Raw genomic sequence first — 18,167 nt, 5'->3', positions numbered from 1 at the left:
AAAAAAAAAAAAAAAAAAAAAAAAAAAAAAAGCTTGTGCCAGACACAGACACTGGGGGAATTGCTCCAAGGCTTAGAGCTTGCCTCTGTTCTGATGGCTGGCTTTCAGACAATAACAGTGTATCGATAGCTAATGTAAATGATGGGTGCTTTCCGTTTTTCTAAGAGATCTTTGTTTACTCTGGCTTCCAGCATAATGCTGATGATACTTCCCTGTTTTCTTTGGAAATTTATAGTTTCCCTGCTTCTATTCAGGTCTATGACGGGTCTTTAATGAGCACTTCCATATTGAGTAGGAAACAGTCCACTGTTCATTTTCCATTCAGAATCTATCTTGGTGTGGGAGGTCCTTCTGTCTATGTGTCGCTTTTACTGGCTAATGAATAAAGAACTGGCTTGGCCTATAGCATGGGAGGAGGAAGGTGGACTCAGAGAGATGTCATGGAGCTGCTACCAGAGATAGACATGCTGAAACTTTGCTGGTAGGCCATGACCTCGTGGTGATATACAGATTAATAGAAATGTGTTAAATTAATATGTAAGACTTAGACAATAAGAAGCTAGAGCTAATGGGCCAAGCAGTGATTTAATTAATACAGTTTCTATGTGATTATTTTGGGTCTAAGCTAGCTGGGAGGTCAGAAAGAACAAGCGACCTCCTCCAACATTCTCTCTTCATCGTTGAACTTATTTCATGTTTGTCAGAAATTGAATGAGCAAATATGTATGGCTAAGTGGACCTTGCAGTGCTCTGGTGATGTGTGCAGCTTCATACCAGTGTTCCCATGACTGGACTAGGACAGCCTCAAAACACAATCTGCAGTCTCTCCTTTCCTTCCTTCTGCTTCCTGGCTGCTGAGGGTAAACAGCCACACCCTGTATCACAATGCTCTGACTTAGCACAGTGTGGAAGAGAATGCCAGTCAGCATGGGCTGAGGCCTCAGAAACTGTGGGCCAAGATCAATCTTTTCCTTGTTATACTGTGTCTTTGCGGCAAAGTGTCAAAACACTGCCTAGCAGAGACAGCACTGCTGTGTTTAAAATGAAAGGTAGGATTCAACAAGAAAATGACATAAACCTGGAGCTTTTCAGTTATAGCAATGTTTTCTTAAAAACCAAATTCATTTAAAAATACTTTCAGATCTTTTATTTTTTGTTAGCATTTGAGTTTTTGTTTGTTTGTTGTTGCTTTTTTTGTTGTTTTTTGGGTTTTTTGTTTTGTTTTTGTTTTGTTTTTTTTTTTTTTTTTTTTTTTTTGAGACAGGGTTTCTCTGTGTAGGTCTGGCTGTCCTGGAACTTGCTCTGTAGACCAGGCTGGCCTCTAATTCACAGATGTTCACTTGTCTCTCCCTCCTGAGCATTGTGATTAAAGGTGTGTGCCACTGCTCCTAGCGGGAGTTGTTTCTCCGGGATTTTCTCCTAACCCTGTCTTGACCACATTGCTCATGTTTGTCTATGCTGTGCCATACTGCAGAGCCCGGAGTGTGTGTCAAGATGTCAGCGTATTCCTTCTTTGTTCCTGATATCACTTGCTCACACTTGGCCCCTCTGTTTCTTCATCAGTGTTGCAAGGGGTCAATCAATTCTGTTAATCATTTCAAAGAAGAGACTTTTAAGTTTGCTGATGTTTCTCCCTGTGTTTTATATTTCTCTTATTTTTGTTGCTATCTCTACTCATCTGTTATTCTATTTCTGCCCTTTAAGGTGGCAGTTTACATCATTTGTTTCAAGCTTTTTTATTTCAATCTATACCTTGTCCTCTCCATAGAATTTGGTATGCTGTAATTTTATTATCATTCTGATTAACATACTTTTTCCCTTAACTATTCTTTTTAAAAATAACTATTTTTTATGTTTTTTTCTTCATAGAGTATTTCTTGATGTGTTGCTTAATATTCAAATAATTCAGAGTTTTTTTTTAAGAGAAAGAGGATATTTTGGTCAGTACTCAGCACAGAAAAAAATTGCTGGGCAAAATATCAGAATTTTATGGAGGAGGGAAAAGGGCATAACAGAAAACACAAGAGAAACTGAAGTAGCCCTCACACAGACAAAAGCTGCACACACACACACACACACACACACACACACACACACACACGCAGCATGGAGATAACATACACCACCCATCAAAGGAGTGAGAAGAAAAGCATGCGAACAGTTTCTGTTCTGTGGATGAGGAAGTAGACACGCCTGATGTCACCTCTCCCTCTGCGTGCAGTTTCAGTAGTTACAAAATGCTAAGTGGGAAATCAAACACATGAGAGAGGCTCAGTGAGATACAGCCACAAAGAGATGACTCTGCAGTGCAGGAAGATGAAGCGGGGATGTTTAGGCCCTCATGGGGCTTTTGGGGTGTGCTGTTAAGGGGGAGAAACAAGTCTAAGGAAGGTGACCAGCCATAGAAGAAAATGGCTTTATGAGCAGGCACACATGCATATTACACTCATTTGTGGGAAAAAAATACTGCTAAAAGTGAAGCAAAGGGGGAAAGGAAGAGATGGAAGTGTGGTAGTGAGGATGAGAAAGGTGAGCCCACACTCTTCCTCATCAGGACGCAATCCCTGAGACACACAAGCAGTCTATTGTTTCTGGGTTATGATGAAACAGAACATCAGAGTATGCTCACTTCATACTAGAAGACTAAAAGAGGAAGGGAAGGGAGGGAGGAAAGGAGGAAGGGAGGGAGAAAAACACACACACACACACACACAGAGAGAGAGAGAGAGAGAGAGAGAGAGACTCTTCAGGGGCACAGCCCTAGTGACCCAGTTCCTCCCACTAAGACCTACCTTCTAGTTTCCGCCACTGATCAATAGTACCACTAAACTGCAGATCTGCCAATGGCTTACTCCATGGACCATGTCTGAGTCCTCAGTCACCTCTCAAGAACTGCCTGAGAGGAGCTAAGTCTTCAACACTTCAGACTGCAGAGGGCTATTTCAGCTTCAAACCATAACAGAAAGAAAGGCCGAAGAACGGGGTATGCGGATGAGAAAGGAGCAAGAGTTCCCTGAATGCAGCTTTCTGCACAGCAGCGAGGCTAGGGAGCTTCACGGGTTTTTATAGAGACCTTGATAATAATAATTTTCAAAGAGACGAGAAAGGGGGTATACACCAGCCAGGATATAGGCAGACTTGAAAGAAGACTACAAACAGAGACTAGAACGATTGATAATTAAATGTTAGAAACGCTGTTTGGATTCTCAGGGCTAATGTTATAGAGAAGAATACTGCATCCTCGTTAGTTAATGTGTTCCCCACCAGGAGCAATTCTGTTACGTTCTTAACATACGTCCTGGGAATTCTCAAACAAGCAAGAAACAGCAGACAGAAGAGTGACACCAGAACATCCCTGCTGTTTGTGTATGAGGTTGGAGTTACCCTTAAACCCCGTGATTTCTAATGGACATGACTCATGTATGCTCATATTTATATTTATTCTATGGCCTTGAATAGGAAGCAGAGGGAACCGGAGGACGAGACACTGGATTTGAGCTCCTTCAAGAAGTGACTGATACAGAGTTGCCAGTAATGAAGCAAGACAAACCAGGAAGCAAGAAAATGCTCAGGAAGGGAGGGAAGGAGGGAGGGAGGGAGGGAGGGAGGGAGGGAGGGAGGAAACACAGTGGTGGGGTGTTCAACAAAGGGACACAGAGACCAACTGCAACAAAGCAGCTCACCATGACCACAACTGGGAACAATTTGATCAACATTATTGGATTATAACTCAAAGTATAAAATAATTATCTACAAATCCATTCTGATATAAATAGGAATTCACTGAATGGATAACTCGGGGAGAAGTTTTTTGTTTCCAAGTAATATGTGCAGGAATAGGGAAAACAGAGACTTTCGAGTCAAGAAGACAGCCGGTAGCAACGGCGGTAAGAAGGACCCACCAACAGGAAAGGACGCTGTCTTTGCAGTCCACTTCTGAGCCTTCCTTGCCACTGGTGACTGACACATGAAGAAACCAGGGACTCTGGGTCCCAGGCTGACTGCCTATAAGGAATGGGTCTAATAATAAGATCTCAAGGATCCAAGCTCCTGTACTCCCATGGAAATGGCCACTCCTCCCTGTAGTTATCAGGAGTGCAATTTCCTTTCCCACTCTCTTCTTTATTTTGACTTCCTCTTTACCTTTCTAGTCCCTCCTAGGAAAGATAACTTCAGCTCTGTGTATGAGAAAAAGAGGATATTATGTGACTATTTTCTCCAAACAGAAACACCCCTCCCTGGAGGGAGGAGGGAAGCTCATAAGACCCAGGAAGTAAACACAACTTATGAAGCACAGGAAGCCTCTAAAACTTACAGTTTACAAGGTCTCTGCACAGGCTGTATAAGTCGGAACAACTGCTGAGAGAAAGATTCCCAGCTGTCATGACCTATTCTGAGGCAGGCTTTTCAGTGATGTCCTGCCTTCCAGTCACTCCTCATCTATTCATTCTGTAGTGAATCCCACGGATTCGCTAGGCTAGACATGGGGGCGGGGGGGGGGGGGGAATCATCTCTTTGTTCTGTCAAGGTGTTCTGTGTGGAATGAGCAGACACTTGCTAATTTCTTTCCAGGAAAAGTCATCCACAAAAAGAGTTGGAAGTGAAGGGAAAAGAAAAAATAAAGAGAAAATGTGAATCCTAGTATTGACTGGTTTTCTGGGTTGTTGTGGGCAGAGAAAGGAGCAAGACAGTAAGAAAAAGAACATGTAAAAGGGGTATTTTTCATGACACATTTTAGTCGGGGTTCTCTAAGGAACAAAACAAGTGTGTGTGTGTGTGTGTGTGTGTGTGTGTGTGTGAAAGAGAGAGAGAGAATTTATTAAGTGGGCTTTAAAAAAGTAATGATGGCCATAACAATGAGGGAGGAGCTATGCAAATCTTGAGAGCAATGAAAGCTGGGAGTTGAGTGCAACCTGCCTTGAAGTTTCCTGCCTCTCTGTTCCCAGAACTCTCCAGGCCACTACCTACTCCTTCCCTGACTCAGAATTTAAACCCTAATCACTCACTGACCAATAAGAAGCTGTTTTACATTCCAGAGCTTTACATATTAGTCAACTGAGAGGAGGCCGCAGTTTTTCACAAACTTGCAAACGTTTCACTTTCTGACTCTAATGATCTATGTTTGAAGCAAAACTTTTGCTTTTTATATGTCAAGAGACCTTTAGGAAAGTATCTGCTTGTTCCAGTCACCATGTGTGTGTTTTTTGTTTGATTATTTTTGTTTAAATTTTACTTTTACTCTTAATGATGCATTCAGAGGTACACCTCAGCAGGTGCGTGCAGCGTCTATGGAGGTCAGGCGAGGACGATAGAGTTTGAGGAGCTGGAGTTGCAGGCTGATACCCTACATGGGTGCTGGGAATGGAAGCCAGGCACTCTGAAAGAGCAATATGTGATATGCAATATGCTTTTAGCCATGGAGCCATCTATCCAGCCTGTTTGTTTTAAAACTTAAGAACTAGGACTAGAAAGACGGCTCGGTGGTTACCAACAAGTGCTGCTCTTGCAGAGAACCCTGTAGTTCCCAGCACCCACATCAGGTGAACCACAACCATCTGTAACTCAAATTCCAGTGGGATCCGCTGCCTCTGGCCTCCACAGGTGCCTGCACTCACTTGCACATAACCCCAGCCCCCCCAAACACACAGGAATACATAATTGAACATAATAAAAATGAGTCTTAAATTTCACAAGCAGACTGATGGCCACCGTTCTATCTGGACCTTCACATGGGTACGGTAAGTGGTGGATTCTGTCTGGGCTGACTGACGATCGTGTTTTCCTAGATCCATCAGCTGCCTCCTAACCAGTGTTTGTGAAGCTCCTTGGTTGAGAGATGTCCTAATTGCCCTTCTCATGGGCATGCGCCACTCATGGGCCATCCAGTCACCAACATGGGCAGTTTGTCTTTTCTACAGATGATAGTGCAGAGGAGAGTCCTGGCCTCAACCGACAGACATGAGCAAAGTATTGTCAGGGCTGAACTTGTAGCAAGCGGAACAGTTACAGAAGTGCTGTGTTGTCCTTCCGTTTCAAAGATCTACTTTTAAGTCCTACACAGGTGGAGTACTCAGGCTGTGTATTCATGACAATAAAATCCAAAGTGAGAGTAATTGTCTAAATAGAAAGTGCTACATAGTTACACTTCTAGCAACCTTGTTTCCAGCCTCCACTAACTCTCCATCCAATCTCCGTATAAGGAAAATCAATGGTAGTATGTATTTGTTTTTAAATCAGTTTACTGCCTTGGATTTGATGTTAAGTCCTGATGCTTGCTTGCAAACCACTCCCCTTCCCTTTCAACTTGGCCTTGTGGCATGGTGGAGGGGAGCCTGCAGCAGCTTTCTGAAAACAATCTTTTCCAGTAGATTCCTACACCCTCTAAAGCAGAGGCTCATACTGTAAACTTGACCAACTACCTGTGTCTGGAGGAGTCACAGACTCTAGAGGAGAATAGTATTGCCATTTTCCTAAACCAACAAAGCTTCTAACCATACTCTAAATACTTATTCTTATAGCCATAGGTAAGTGTAGGTATTGCCCTTTGTGGTGGTTTCAATGGGAATGGCCCCATAGAGTCATATGATTGAATGCTTGGTCCCCAGACTGTAGAACTGTTCAGGAAGGATTAGGAGGTGTGGTCTTATTAGAAGAAATGTGTCACTGGAGGTGAATTTTGAGGGTTCAAAAGGCTCATTCCATTCTCACTTATCTTCCTGCCTCTCTCTGCCTCCTGCTTGCAGCTAAAGATGTGATCTCTCAGCTCCTGCTCCAGCACCACATATGCCTGCCTGCTGCCACACTCTCCGTCATGATGCTCACAGACTCTAACCCTCTGCAACGACAAGCTCCAAATCAAACACTTATTTTATAAGTTGCTTTGGTCATGGTGGTTTATCATGGCAATAGAAAAAGGGAGACCCCCTTCAGCAAAGAAGTTTCTTTTTGGCCACCAATGGGGGCTATTACAGAGATCCACAACTGGTCAAAATGTGGAGAGCAAATGACCAGGATGTTCAGCCCTACTTGGTACACATACAACACAACCTCCACATTTAAGGTGTGGGGAACAGAGAGGCAAAGGGGACAGAAAGCCTGTAAGAACCAGAGGACTGGGACTGCTGAAAAATCATGTATTCTTGGCTTGACAGGGATGCTGCCTGTGAAATCTCAACATATTGTGGCCTAAATAGGCCCTGCCTAAAGGCAATAGGTGTTGGAAAAATTCCTACCCCCTGAGGGAAGAGCTCCAGGCAATCAATAGCTTCTGAGAGAGAGAGAACTGGTTTTCTCCAGCACGCATCATCTGATAGGTTATCTGGTCCCAAGTGATCATCAGTAAACGTATTGTTATATAACCATAGCTATGTTATGGATATAAGAGGGAAGGGGAAGGCAGAGATAGAGGGGGTGAAAGGATAGATGAAAATAATGCAAATATATTATACATATCTATGAAATTCTTAAAAACTAAAGAAACAATAAAAAATAAAGAGATACATCTAATGCGAGAGAATGTTACCAGCGATGAGAGGCAGTCCGTGAACTAAGTCCAGACTTACCACATTCTCACCCTACCACCCATCCAGCTTCTGTAATGTATCTTTGCAAGCAAAGTCGTTTTTTCAAACATACCAATTACTGATGCTCCATCTTCTTGTCCACAGAGCTTTTCTGTAGAGTGGCGGCTTTTTGTGACGTGATATTCTCAATGTGACAAGCTATCACTCATTGGTTTCTATTTTCTCCTACCCATGGGGAACTGAGGCAGCAATTATGAACAGCCCTTGCACCCCAAGTTTGGAAAACTGGAGAAATGAGCCCGTATGGGAGCTCAGGGAATCAGTGCTCTCCAATGTCACTAGCAAAGCAGAAAAGCTTCTCTGGTACTCTGAAGAGAAGCCCTGACCACTCTGGGCAGAGAAACACGTTGTCAAGTGATTGCACAGGCTGGATCTGCTGTAGGATCCTCTTGTCACTACAGGGTGGGGGTAGAGTGGCTGTCCAAAGCACTGAGAAGTTTGGCCAAGCATGGCTCTAATGGAATGTGCTTTTGAGGAAATAAAAAAAGTCAAGGTTTTACCAAAGAACTAGGAAGACACGCAGATTCCCAAAGCCCTCATGGCTTTGCCTTTTCATCTGAAAAACTCTAAGCCAAATATTCCAGCTGTTTTCAGGAATATTGTGGATGCTAGATGAATTTTCCCTTCTTTGACCACTAGTCAAAGACGGTTGAACCAGCTCTGCTTAGGTTAGATGTCCAAACTGCTGATAAGAATCATTTTATTACAATATCCAATTCATTTATGGAAGCAAACACAAGCCACTCGCAGCCAGCTGATGAGTGAAAACTAAAAACTAAAATAATAGATGTCCATATTCTTTCTACTGACCTTATAGGTTTTATCTTAATTTCGCCTCAGGCGAAAACTAGACGTGGACTTTCCCCAAGGCAGGAGCCTGCTTGATAATCTTCACGGTCTCTTTTCTAATTAGCCCTTGAAACTTCTGTGTGCTATGAATATTTAATCGTATTGTCTATAAACAGGTTACAGGACGATAGAAACTTGGGTAATTAACATGAATGCAAGAGTTAGAGCTTCCGCGGCTGCTTTGCATATCCAGTGGTATTCCAGCAGGCAGCGCATTTGCATTGTACGCGGCCTTATTATTCTAAATTACAGAAGAGGACGCTGAAGTTTGGCAGCAACGAATGTTAGCTGTCGGGCTCTAGAGCCCTCTCCAGTTTTTTCAGCACATCCTTTGCCTAGTGTTTATTTGATGTTTGGAAAACACACTCGCATGTGTGAAAGTTTTCTTCTCTCGCAATCAGACTAGACACTAATGAAAACGATTACTTCTCCCCTGGCAGAGAAGAACTGTAAACAGAAAATATTTCTGAATGTTTAGCAAGTCTTAGAGCATCTATACTATGTGGGGAGTAGAAATAAGAGCAACAGAATCACCGTGAAAGACACACCTGCATGTGCATCTAGGAGGGTATTTCTAGAAAGGGCTAAGTGAGAAGAAAAGGCCTACCCTGAACGCAGACAGTATGATCCCAAGGGCTGGGCTGGATATAAAGGAAGGGAGTGAGCCATGCACTCACTGTAGGCACATGTGGCTGGCTGCCTCGAGCTCCGGCGGCCATGCCTCCACTGCTATGATGGATAAGCACCTCAAACTGAGAGCCAGAGCAAACCCTTCTTTCAGCTATTTTTGTCAGGTATTTTATAAGGCATCAGAAAAGCAACTAATATGCAGGGTATATGCACGGGTTTTCCAGCAATGAACATGTTTTTTAAATACAAAGGAAGTATTGTTCCATCATGTCTGTGATTATTTCTGTGGCTCTCTTTGTTCTGGCATTTTGGGATTTCCCACTGGTTGGATTGTTATAATCTTTTTCCTCTCTTGCAATTTCATCTCCCACCTTTTCTTCTACAGTGTCTAGAAGATGCTTTGTAGGTTGAGTGTCCTCCGTTCCCTGGGATGCATCTTTGCCCTGGGTTATAGACTTCCCACTCTGCAGCTGACTCCATTATGAAAAGGCCAGGGTGTGCAGAGTGGTGTAAATCGCTAGACTGTGCCATTGTGGTCGGCAGAGCATCACCTCATATCTCTGACTGGAAGATGGACCGTGCTCACCCCCAAGCCCAGCTTCCTATGAGTTCTTACCCAATGTGGCTCTGTTTCATAAGCGTGAGTCTTAACTGCTCATGTGTTTCCAGGAATCCTCTGCCTTCAGCGTATTTCCTGAGAGAATGCCGGTCTCTATACACACTGCACCCTCTATATTCCTGGCTCCTTTGTGTGGGATGAGGTGACAACACTATGTAACTGATATGAAAAGAGGTAGATCGAAAGAGAGTTCTAGGGACTCAGGTCTGGTCCTCTGAGCATCTAGTTCCAGTACAGAAGAAGAGCCACTCTCCATAGCCTGGTTCTTCAGCCCTGAGCACTGACTCAGGATCAAGAAAGGATGAGTGAAGCTTTCTGGGAACTCGTTGACCGATTGCCTTGGACCAAAGGATGAAACACGCAGACCTGGAGTGTTTCGTCAAACCAACCCTCTGGCACTGTGCATGACAGCTATTTCCTCCTGATAGCTATCAATGAAGCTATATATATTTCTCATATGTGTTTGTTTGTGAGTGGGTACCTGTATGTAGGCCTGTGTGGGTGAGTGGATAACCACAAAGGTGTGTACACATGCATGTGGAAACCAGAAGTCAACATGAGCTGTTTTCCTCAACCCTTTCTCTTTTCCATTCTTTTATGTTTGAGACAGGATCTCTCATTGAACAAGGAACTCACTGACTAGCAAACCCCAGGGAAACTCTTGCTTCCATCTCTCCAGCCCTGGTTATACTAGCGTGTGCTATCACCCTCAGCTTTGGGTGTGCCTGGGAGGGTACTAGCCACACAAACATAGGTCCTCATGCTTGTGTGGTAACCGCTTTAAGAACTGAGCCACGTCCCCACATGTTGAATTATGTTTTCACAGAAATCTATGGATTCTTCAACAGGAAATACAGTGCACCACAGGTCAACACATTGCTAATTTTACACGTGTTCAATGGACACATTTTCTCCAGAGGACAACATATTTGCTCTACATCTGAACATTACATTTCCAATGAAAAGCACGACACTGTCCCTGCCATGGTGCCAAGTGACGCTTACCAGTGGGATTCCAGAACAGGACACAAAGTGTTAATCAGTAGTGTCATGCTTCTGGAGCAGGCAAGGCTGCCCTGGAAGGCAGCCTGGAGAGCCCTGACCACTTCCCCAAGCTTCTGAGTATGCAGAGTCATCCCCTGTTAAAGTCAGCATGGAGTCAGCTATGCCTTGTAGACTCATCCAGAAGGAAAAAGATGAAACAGTAGCTTTACCTTATGGTAAATCCTGGACACCAAACTCCGCTGAAGAACCCTTTCTCGAAAATTCACTGCTTTTAGCAGAAAGGTGAGATGGCCCACTGTGTCAGTGTTAAATGCCAGGAAACTGGAGAGGAAACACAGAGAACATTGCTGTCAGTTTGGTTTTTCAAACAAAGTCACTTTCAAGAGCTCCTCAAGGAGGACTTATAAAGAGTAGTGAGAGCGGGAGAGATGGCTCTCAGCAGGGAGTGGTTAAGAACACACACACACTGCCCTTATGGAGGGAGGAGTTTGGTTCCCAGTACTCACATCACAGCTCACAACTGCCTGTGCCTCCAATGCCCTGGCCTCTGCAGGCACCTGCACTCGCGTGTATAAATGCACACCCAGACACACATGCATATACACATAATTTTAAAAAATATTTTAAAAAATAAAAGTGCCAGACAGCTGTCTCAGTGAGCAAAACAACACACAAACCTAATGACTTCAACCCTTGGATTCCGCAGTGGAAGAAAAATCAGTTCCCAAAAGTTGTTCTCTACCCTCCATGCATACACGGTGGCCCAGGTACACACACATACACACACACACACTATAATGATGATGATGATTGCTATAATAACAATGTATATTTAAAAACCAAAAGCACTTTCTTCCTAGGCAGGCATTATGAACATGCACCTCCCTCCCAACTCCCATTGGCATACATGTTCTTCTTGCAGTACTTTCTGGCGGGTGCTTGGCTCCGATTTATTCTACATATTTACCCTCGCGGTCTAGAAGCAATATGGCGTCCTGCTTTTCCTACTGACTATGGCATCTTAAGCTAGAGTCAATATTATATGTGTGTTTATTAACACACAATTCCCATCAAGTGAAAGTTATGACAACTTCCAATATTTTTGAGTTACTAGTATCTAGTGTTGAGTTCTTATTGAGCATTATCTATATTGAGTCATTATTATCTAGCATGCTGATACCATCATAATCAATGTATTGTTCAGGAAACTGACTCAGGAAGATGCAGTCACCTGCTGGATGTCCCAGAGAGTGTAGTGACAGGGGCGGCAGGCTATGTTCCTGGCATCCAGCCGCCCGCACGACTAGCTTTATCTGAAATAATTACACGGAAACTGTATTCTTTTAAACACTGCCTGGCCCATTAGTTCCAGCCTCTTATTGGCTAGCTCTTACATATTGATCTAACCCATTTCTAATATTCTGTGTAGCACCACGAGCTGGCTTACCAGGAAAGATCTTAACCTGCGTCTGTCTGGAGTGGGAGAATCATGGCGACTGACCTGACTCAGCTTCTTTCTCCCAGCATTCTGTTCTCTCTACTCCGCCTACCTAATTTTCTGTCCTATCAGAGGCCAAGCAGTTTCTTTATTACTAACCAATGAAACAGATAGAAAGATGACCTTCCTCCATCAAGAGGGAACACCTAGACTTGGTGAGTTTTATTTTGGGGTATACCAATGTTGGAGGGAATAGGTGTCCCACGGGGCTATAGGCAAGCCCAGAGTAAATAGATTATGTGTTCCCTCATGAGGTAGCTGTTGATAGAGTCCCCATTTGACTAAAGGGGAAACTGAGACATGGGGGCATCAATAGATTTGAAGACCAATAGGCAAAATGGCCTCTGCCCTGGGTTTTTCCTCACCCACGCCTGACTTGGTGCTGGTTTTGTGTTTCTTCTCCATGAACCTCCCAACAACCTAGACCACAAGGGACAGGGGTACCAGTGAGATGGCCCTGCAAGAAAAGGTGCTGCCTGTCAATCCCTGGGGCCCACACAGAAGAATAAGAGTCTCTATGTGTCCTCTGACCTCCACACACATGCTAGGACATGTGCACACACACACTCCCAAGTAAATCATTAAATAATATTTTCAAAAATGTGTGTTCTACTGGCTTACGTCTCTGTTGCTATGATAGAACGCTGACCCAAACCAATTTTGGGGGGGGCATTGATTTGGCTTATAGTCCCTGGTCATTTTCCATCACTACGGACAGTCAGGGAAGGAACTCAAGGCAGGAACCTGGAGGCAGGAACTGAAGCAGAGGCCATGGAGGAACATTGCTTACTGGCTTGCTCCTCATAGCTTGCTCAGCCCAAGACCATGTGTCTACAGGTGGCACCATCCCCACAGGGATGGGCCATCACACATCAACCGTCAATCATGAAAATCACCCACAGACTTGCCCATGGGCCAATCCGATGGGGGCATTTTTTCAAATGGGTCTCACCCTTCTTGTATGACTCTATGTTATGGCAAGTTGACTGAAAACTGACCAGTATGTATAAAATGAATTCATACTAAGGTTTGCCCATAGCTTACCTCCCCTTCCCTGCATCCTGGTAAAGTGAGTGATTTTAAGACCCAAACAAGTCAGATTTTCACTAATTAACCCTTAAAACCCAAGTTATTGCTGTTCATTGTAAGCAGAAGAGCATCCTTCATGAGCCAGAATAGAAAAGTGCTGACTGAGCAGTTATCTCTCACAGAGACAGAAGGAGAGGGGGATGCTTATACATCCCATTCCGGGGAAATCTCAATTATATATCAATGCTCATTCTGAACCTAGCATCAGAAAGCCAAGTTCCTGACTCAGCCTAGTTCATAAAAGATACAAAGAACTCACATCATTTATTTTTTTAAAACGTGTCTTAGTCATCCAAGAGCTAGTCTATGAAACCCAGAGCCATGAATATTTGTGTTGGAAACTGCCATTGTATCTTGGGATGCTTACCACAGGTCAATGTCTGTTCTCTCAAGTCTGTGCACTGTGTGTGCAGGACCTCACTCATACATCTGTGTTCTCTGTGAATCCAAAGGAGTCACCCAAAGTAGAAACCCTTGAAACCTGGATCACCACTGAAGGTGGTCTCTCGGATAACTGCCTGTTTTACAAGGGAGTCAGAATGACAGTAGAATCAAAACTAGATTAAATGCAAATGTGCATCATTGGTCCTCAGAGAAATGCAAAGGAAATCAGGAGAGAAACAGCTCGCTACACCCAGAAGTCTGTCCAAAATTAAATACTCTGTGTCAAATGTTGCCAAGGACACACAGCAGCCAGAATGCTTATACCTACCCATGAAAGTGTCAAATATCCAAACCCACTTTGGAAATCTCTCAGTTTCTCATAAAATAAGCACATGTGCTATGACCTAGCAATTCCATGTCTCCTACATGCCCGAGAGAAATCAAGAGGAACACTCATAAAAGGCTTCTATAAGAATATTCATAGCTGTCCTGTTCATTGGACTGAAAAGTTAGAAACATCCCAGGTGTCTATCTGTTATACGAGAATGGAAACAAATCATAGCAAACCCATAAAATACCACTAAGTAATAAAAGGGGAAGAAGTAATACATGGGACACCATGAGTAAATCTCAAAAAGCATTATATTGAATTATTGAGGCAGCCACAAAAGAGTAGAGTTGGTATGTTCCATTTCTATGAAATCCTAGAATGGGAAACTCTAGTCTTTGGCAGAAAAATATCAGAATAATCTGCATGTATTTGCCAAAAACTCAACAAGTGTACATTTAAAACACGTGAGGGGTATCATAAGAAAGTTCCGAATAAGAGGAAAAGGAATTGTCCCCATAGGTTGAACTCGAGTAAACAATGCTCTTTCAAAGTGTGCTAACGTCTGTAGTTTACTTTAAAATGCACAGGAAGGAGATGGCTAACGAGTGACGTCATCCGTGGATTCCCATTAATGATGTTCTGACTGTATGGTAATGATCCCACAAGCTCACAAGGGAATTGAAAACTTACCACTGTCTAGTGATAACATGGCCAAGCATAAAATCATAACACAAGAGCCAGGTATGGTGGCACATGACTTTAACCCCAGAACTCAGGAGGCAGAGGAAGGCGGATCTCTCGGTTTGAGCCTAGTCTGCGCTGCCGAGCATGTTCCAGGACAACCAGGGCTAAACAGGGAAACCCTATCTTAACATAAAAAAAAAAAAAAGAAAGGAAAAGAGATCAGAGCACACACCCAGGACTTGTGTGCTTATGCAGATGCTGCTCCAGACAGCTTTACTGTGCTGCCTGTCAGTCGTATAAAAGTACAGCAAAGTCATATATAAGAACACCAGCAAATAGATATAAAACGTAGTGCTATATAATGATAATAACTATGTTAGACTTTTGTGTATTTACTATGCCATATTTTAACATTATTTTAGCATATAATGTAAAAAGTTGTTAAAATCTTTACACTTACACGGTTCCATCAGTGATGGCCTGGTACACGTGTGGTGATACCATGTCCTGTGATTTCACCAAGAGTTCAAGCTGAACACTGATCTATACTGTCCAGATTTGTGATATACATTCCATGATGTTCCCACTATGAAACATCCTGAGGCCTCCCTTCTCAGAACTCGTCCCTGTTGTCGAGTGACACAGGACTGTGTGTATGCGGTGGAGATTTAGCATGAGCAATATAAGTAGCGTGTTCATAGTATAATTTCCATGGAAGCCTCTTCATGGAAGGTGAATACATGAATCTTTACCCTCAGATCCTTCAAGTCTTGTTGCATATCTGTGTAGGGATAAGTCCCGCCCCTTAGGGGGCGTGTTCGCCTCGGGCTAATGTCTGCCTATAAATTTGGCGAGCAAGCTCCAAGGGCTTGCTTCTGCTTTCCTGGTCTCCGCGGGAACGGTGGTTCTGTAAGTCTATTTCTACATTAAAGCTATATATATATTTTTACACTCTGTCTGCATTCATTTACGCCGTTACATTTTGGCATCCAACGTCGGGCTATTTTGCCCCCGACTCAAGCGGGTAGCCCGCTAGCTAACACAGCACCCTCCCCGGTGCTGTTTTTCAGTTCGTGACTCCGGCCCCAGTGCCGAGTCCGAGACACACTCGCGACACAGGCCCATTCTGCCTGCCTTGGCTAAGTTTTGCAGCGGAACCCCACTGCCTGAATTAGCAGAAGCTCAAGTACTTGCGGTTTTGCAACAAAAGCTGCCACAGCGTCAGATTTGGTCTGTTACAAAGTGACTTGGCCGGTTGTGGTGGCCCACGCCGGTAGGATTTGCTGAAGGAGGCAGAGGCAGGAGGATCACAAGTTTGAGGCCGGCCAGGCAGTGGTAGAGCACGCCTTTAATCCCAGCACTTGGGAAGCAGAGGCAGGCAGATCTCTGTGAGTTTGAGGCCTGCCAGGCCTTGGTAGTGCACGCCTTCAATCCCAGCACTTGGGAGGCAGAGACAGGCGGATCTCTGTGAGTTCAAGGCCAGCCTGGTCTACAAGAGCTAGTTCTAGGACAGGCTCCAAAAACACAGAGACCACCACTGGCAGGAACCGATCTTTGCAGGTAAAAAAAATTTTCTTTTATAAATAAAATGTCTGAACACATTACTATTCAAGAATTTAATGATTTTTTTTAATTGTACCATGTGGGAGATTTTACAAGAGGTGTCTATCACCCCACATATATGGATCCTTCTGGGATTCGTAGTTTTCATTGGCAACAAATGGTTTGATAATAGAAATATGATAAAGTCTTTACGAGACGAATCCAGGATTCTTAAGGTAGAGATTGAACGCTTAAAAACAATTGAGAATGATAACAATCTTCTCAAGAATCAGTTTGAAGTTCTCCAGGCTGATAACAATCTTCTCAAGAATCAGGTTGAAGTTCTCCAGACTGATAACAATCTTTTCGAGAATCGGTTTGAAGTTCTCCAGGCTGATAACAATCTTCTCAAGAATCAGGTTGAAGTTCTTCAGGCTGATGTTAAGGAGAAATTCATTACTATGGAAGAGGGAACAGCTGATCTGGACCATAAGATTCAGTCCCTTTCTGTAGGAAATGAAACATTAACTGAGAGAATCAAAACTGCTGAATGTGACAATCGGATTTTGTCTAAAGCTTATGACAGATTGACGGAAAGATTGTCAATACAAGAAGGCACGGTTTATGCCATAAAAATTATGTCCAAAGATGAGATGTTATCTCTAACGGACAAACTTCATATTTTAGAATCCTCAATGAAGGCTTTGGAACATAATTCTGGACAGGAGATTCAGACATTGCAGAAAGCAATGGTGAATAGAATTGAAAAGATTGAGGAATTTCTAAATTCTGATGAGGAAGAGAAAAGGGTAGAAAGGAAAATTTTAACTACATCTGTGGGTAAGTCTCTCCGGGACAATTTCCACAAAGCTCTACCTACAGCTCTACCTGCCTTTCCAGTAATAACAACAGAGAAGGTGATTGGTTCCAAAAACCCTAGGGTCATCAAGGAGGATACATGGGAACCTGTGCGTATGAATGATCTCAAGGAAATAAAACAGGCTGTCATGACTTTTGGGATGCAAGCCTCTTTTGTTAAGGAGATGCTAAGATCTTGGGCCACGACAAGCAGAGCAACCCCCTCAGACTGGCTCCAGCTGAGCTCTGCGGTACTGGAGAGTGGACCGCAATTGAAATGGAAATGCTTATTCAGGCAAGAGGCTAGACTCTTAGAACAGCAGGAAAAAGCGAAAGGAATTAACATTTCCCTAGATCAAATTCTAGGTGAAGGGCTCTTTTCTGATCCTCAGGAACAAGCTAATTTGGATGAAAACACACTCTCCATGTGTACTACAGCAGCCTTAAGGGCTTGGGACAGGGTACAAGACCCAGGACAGAGAATGGAATCATTTGTCAGAGTTAAACAGGGTCAGAGAGAACCCTTTAGTGACTTTTTACAAAGATTAACTAAGGCTGTACAAATAGGAATATCTGACCCAGAAGCAAGACGTATAATGATTGAGTCTTTGGCTTATGAAAATGCAAATGTGGAATGCAAAAGGATTTTGGGTCCTTTAAAGCTCAGATCAGCACCGTTGGAAGAATGGGTCTTGCATACACTCAATGTTGATACATTTGATTATGGCACTGAAGCATGGGTAGAAGAAGCAATTTCCAATGGTAAAAGGAGACACCAGAATACCAAATGTTTTAATTGTGGAAAAATGGGTCATATTAAAAGGAATTGTAAACAACGGATTTTCAGAAATAATAATAATAATAATAATGCATCTTTCAGAAATAATAATAATAATGCATCTTCTAGAAATAACAGAAATAGGAGGACTCAGCCTTCAGGTTTATGTAGAAGATGTGGAAAGGGCAGACATTGGACGAATGAATGCAGGTCTACAAGAGATAGACAAGGCAACCTGATACAGCCGGGAAACGTGAGAGGGGGGGCCTCACAGGCCCCCATGGCAAACATGGTTCAGTCATATCCAGTTTCTGCAG

At 43.3% G+C, this 18,167-nt stretch overlaps 1 protein-coding gene across 1 annotated transcript in view; it reads right to left on the bottom strand.

The window, feature by feature from the left end:
- LOC121465587 (acyl-coenzyme A oxidase-like protein) overlaps nt 1-18,167 on the bottom strand; it is a 300,287-nt gene that overhangs the window by 65,329 nt on the left and 216,791 nt on the right. Inside the window, exon 15 of the mRNA XM_041678830.1 lies at nt 10,896-11,007. Coding sequence (XP_041534764.1) covers nt 10,896-11,007 — 112 coding nt within the window. The remainder of the gene's footprint in view (nt 1-10,895; nt 11,008-18,167) is intronic.

This window comes from Microtus oregoni, unplaced genomic scaffold (genome assembly GCF_018167655.1).
Source record: "Microtus oregoni isolate MIOR12 unplaced genomic scaffold, Mior012 000031F_ref0000149, whole genome shotgun sequence".
NCBI classification, from domain to species: Eukaryota; Metazoa; Chordata; class Mammalia; order Rodentia; family Cricetidae; genus Microtus; species Microtus oregoni.
This window is presented reverse-complemented; position numbering and strand designations above follow the sequence as displayed.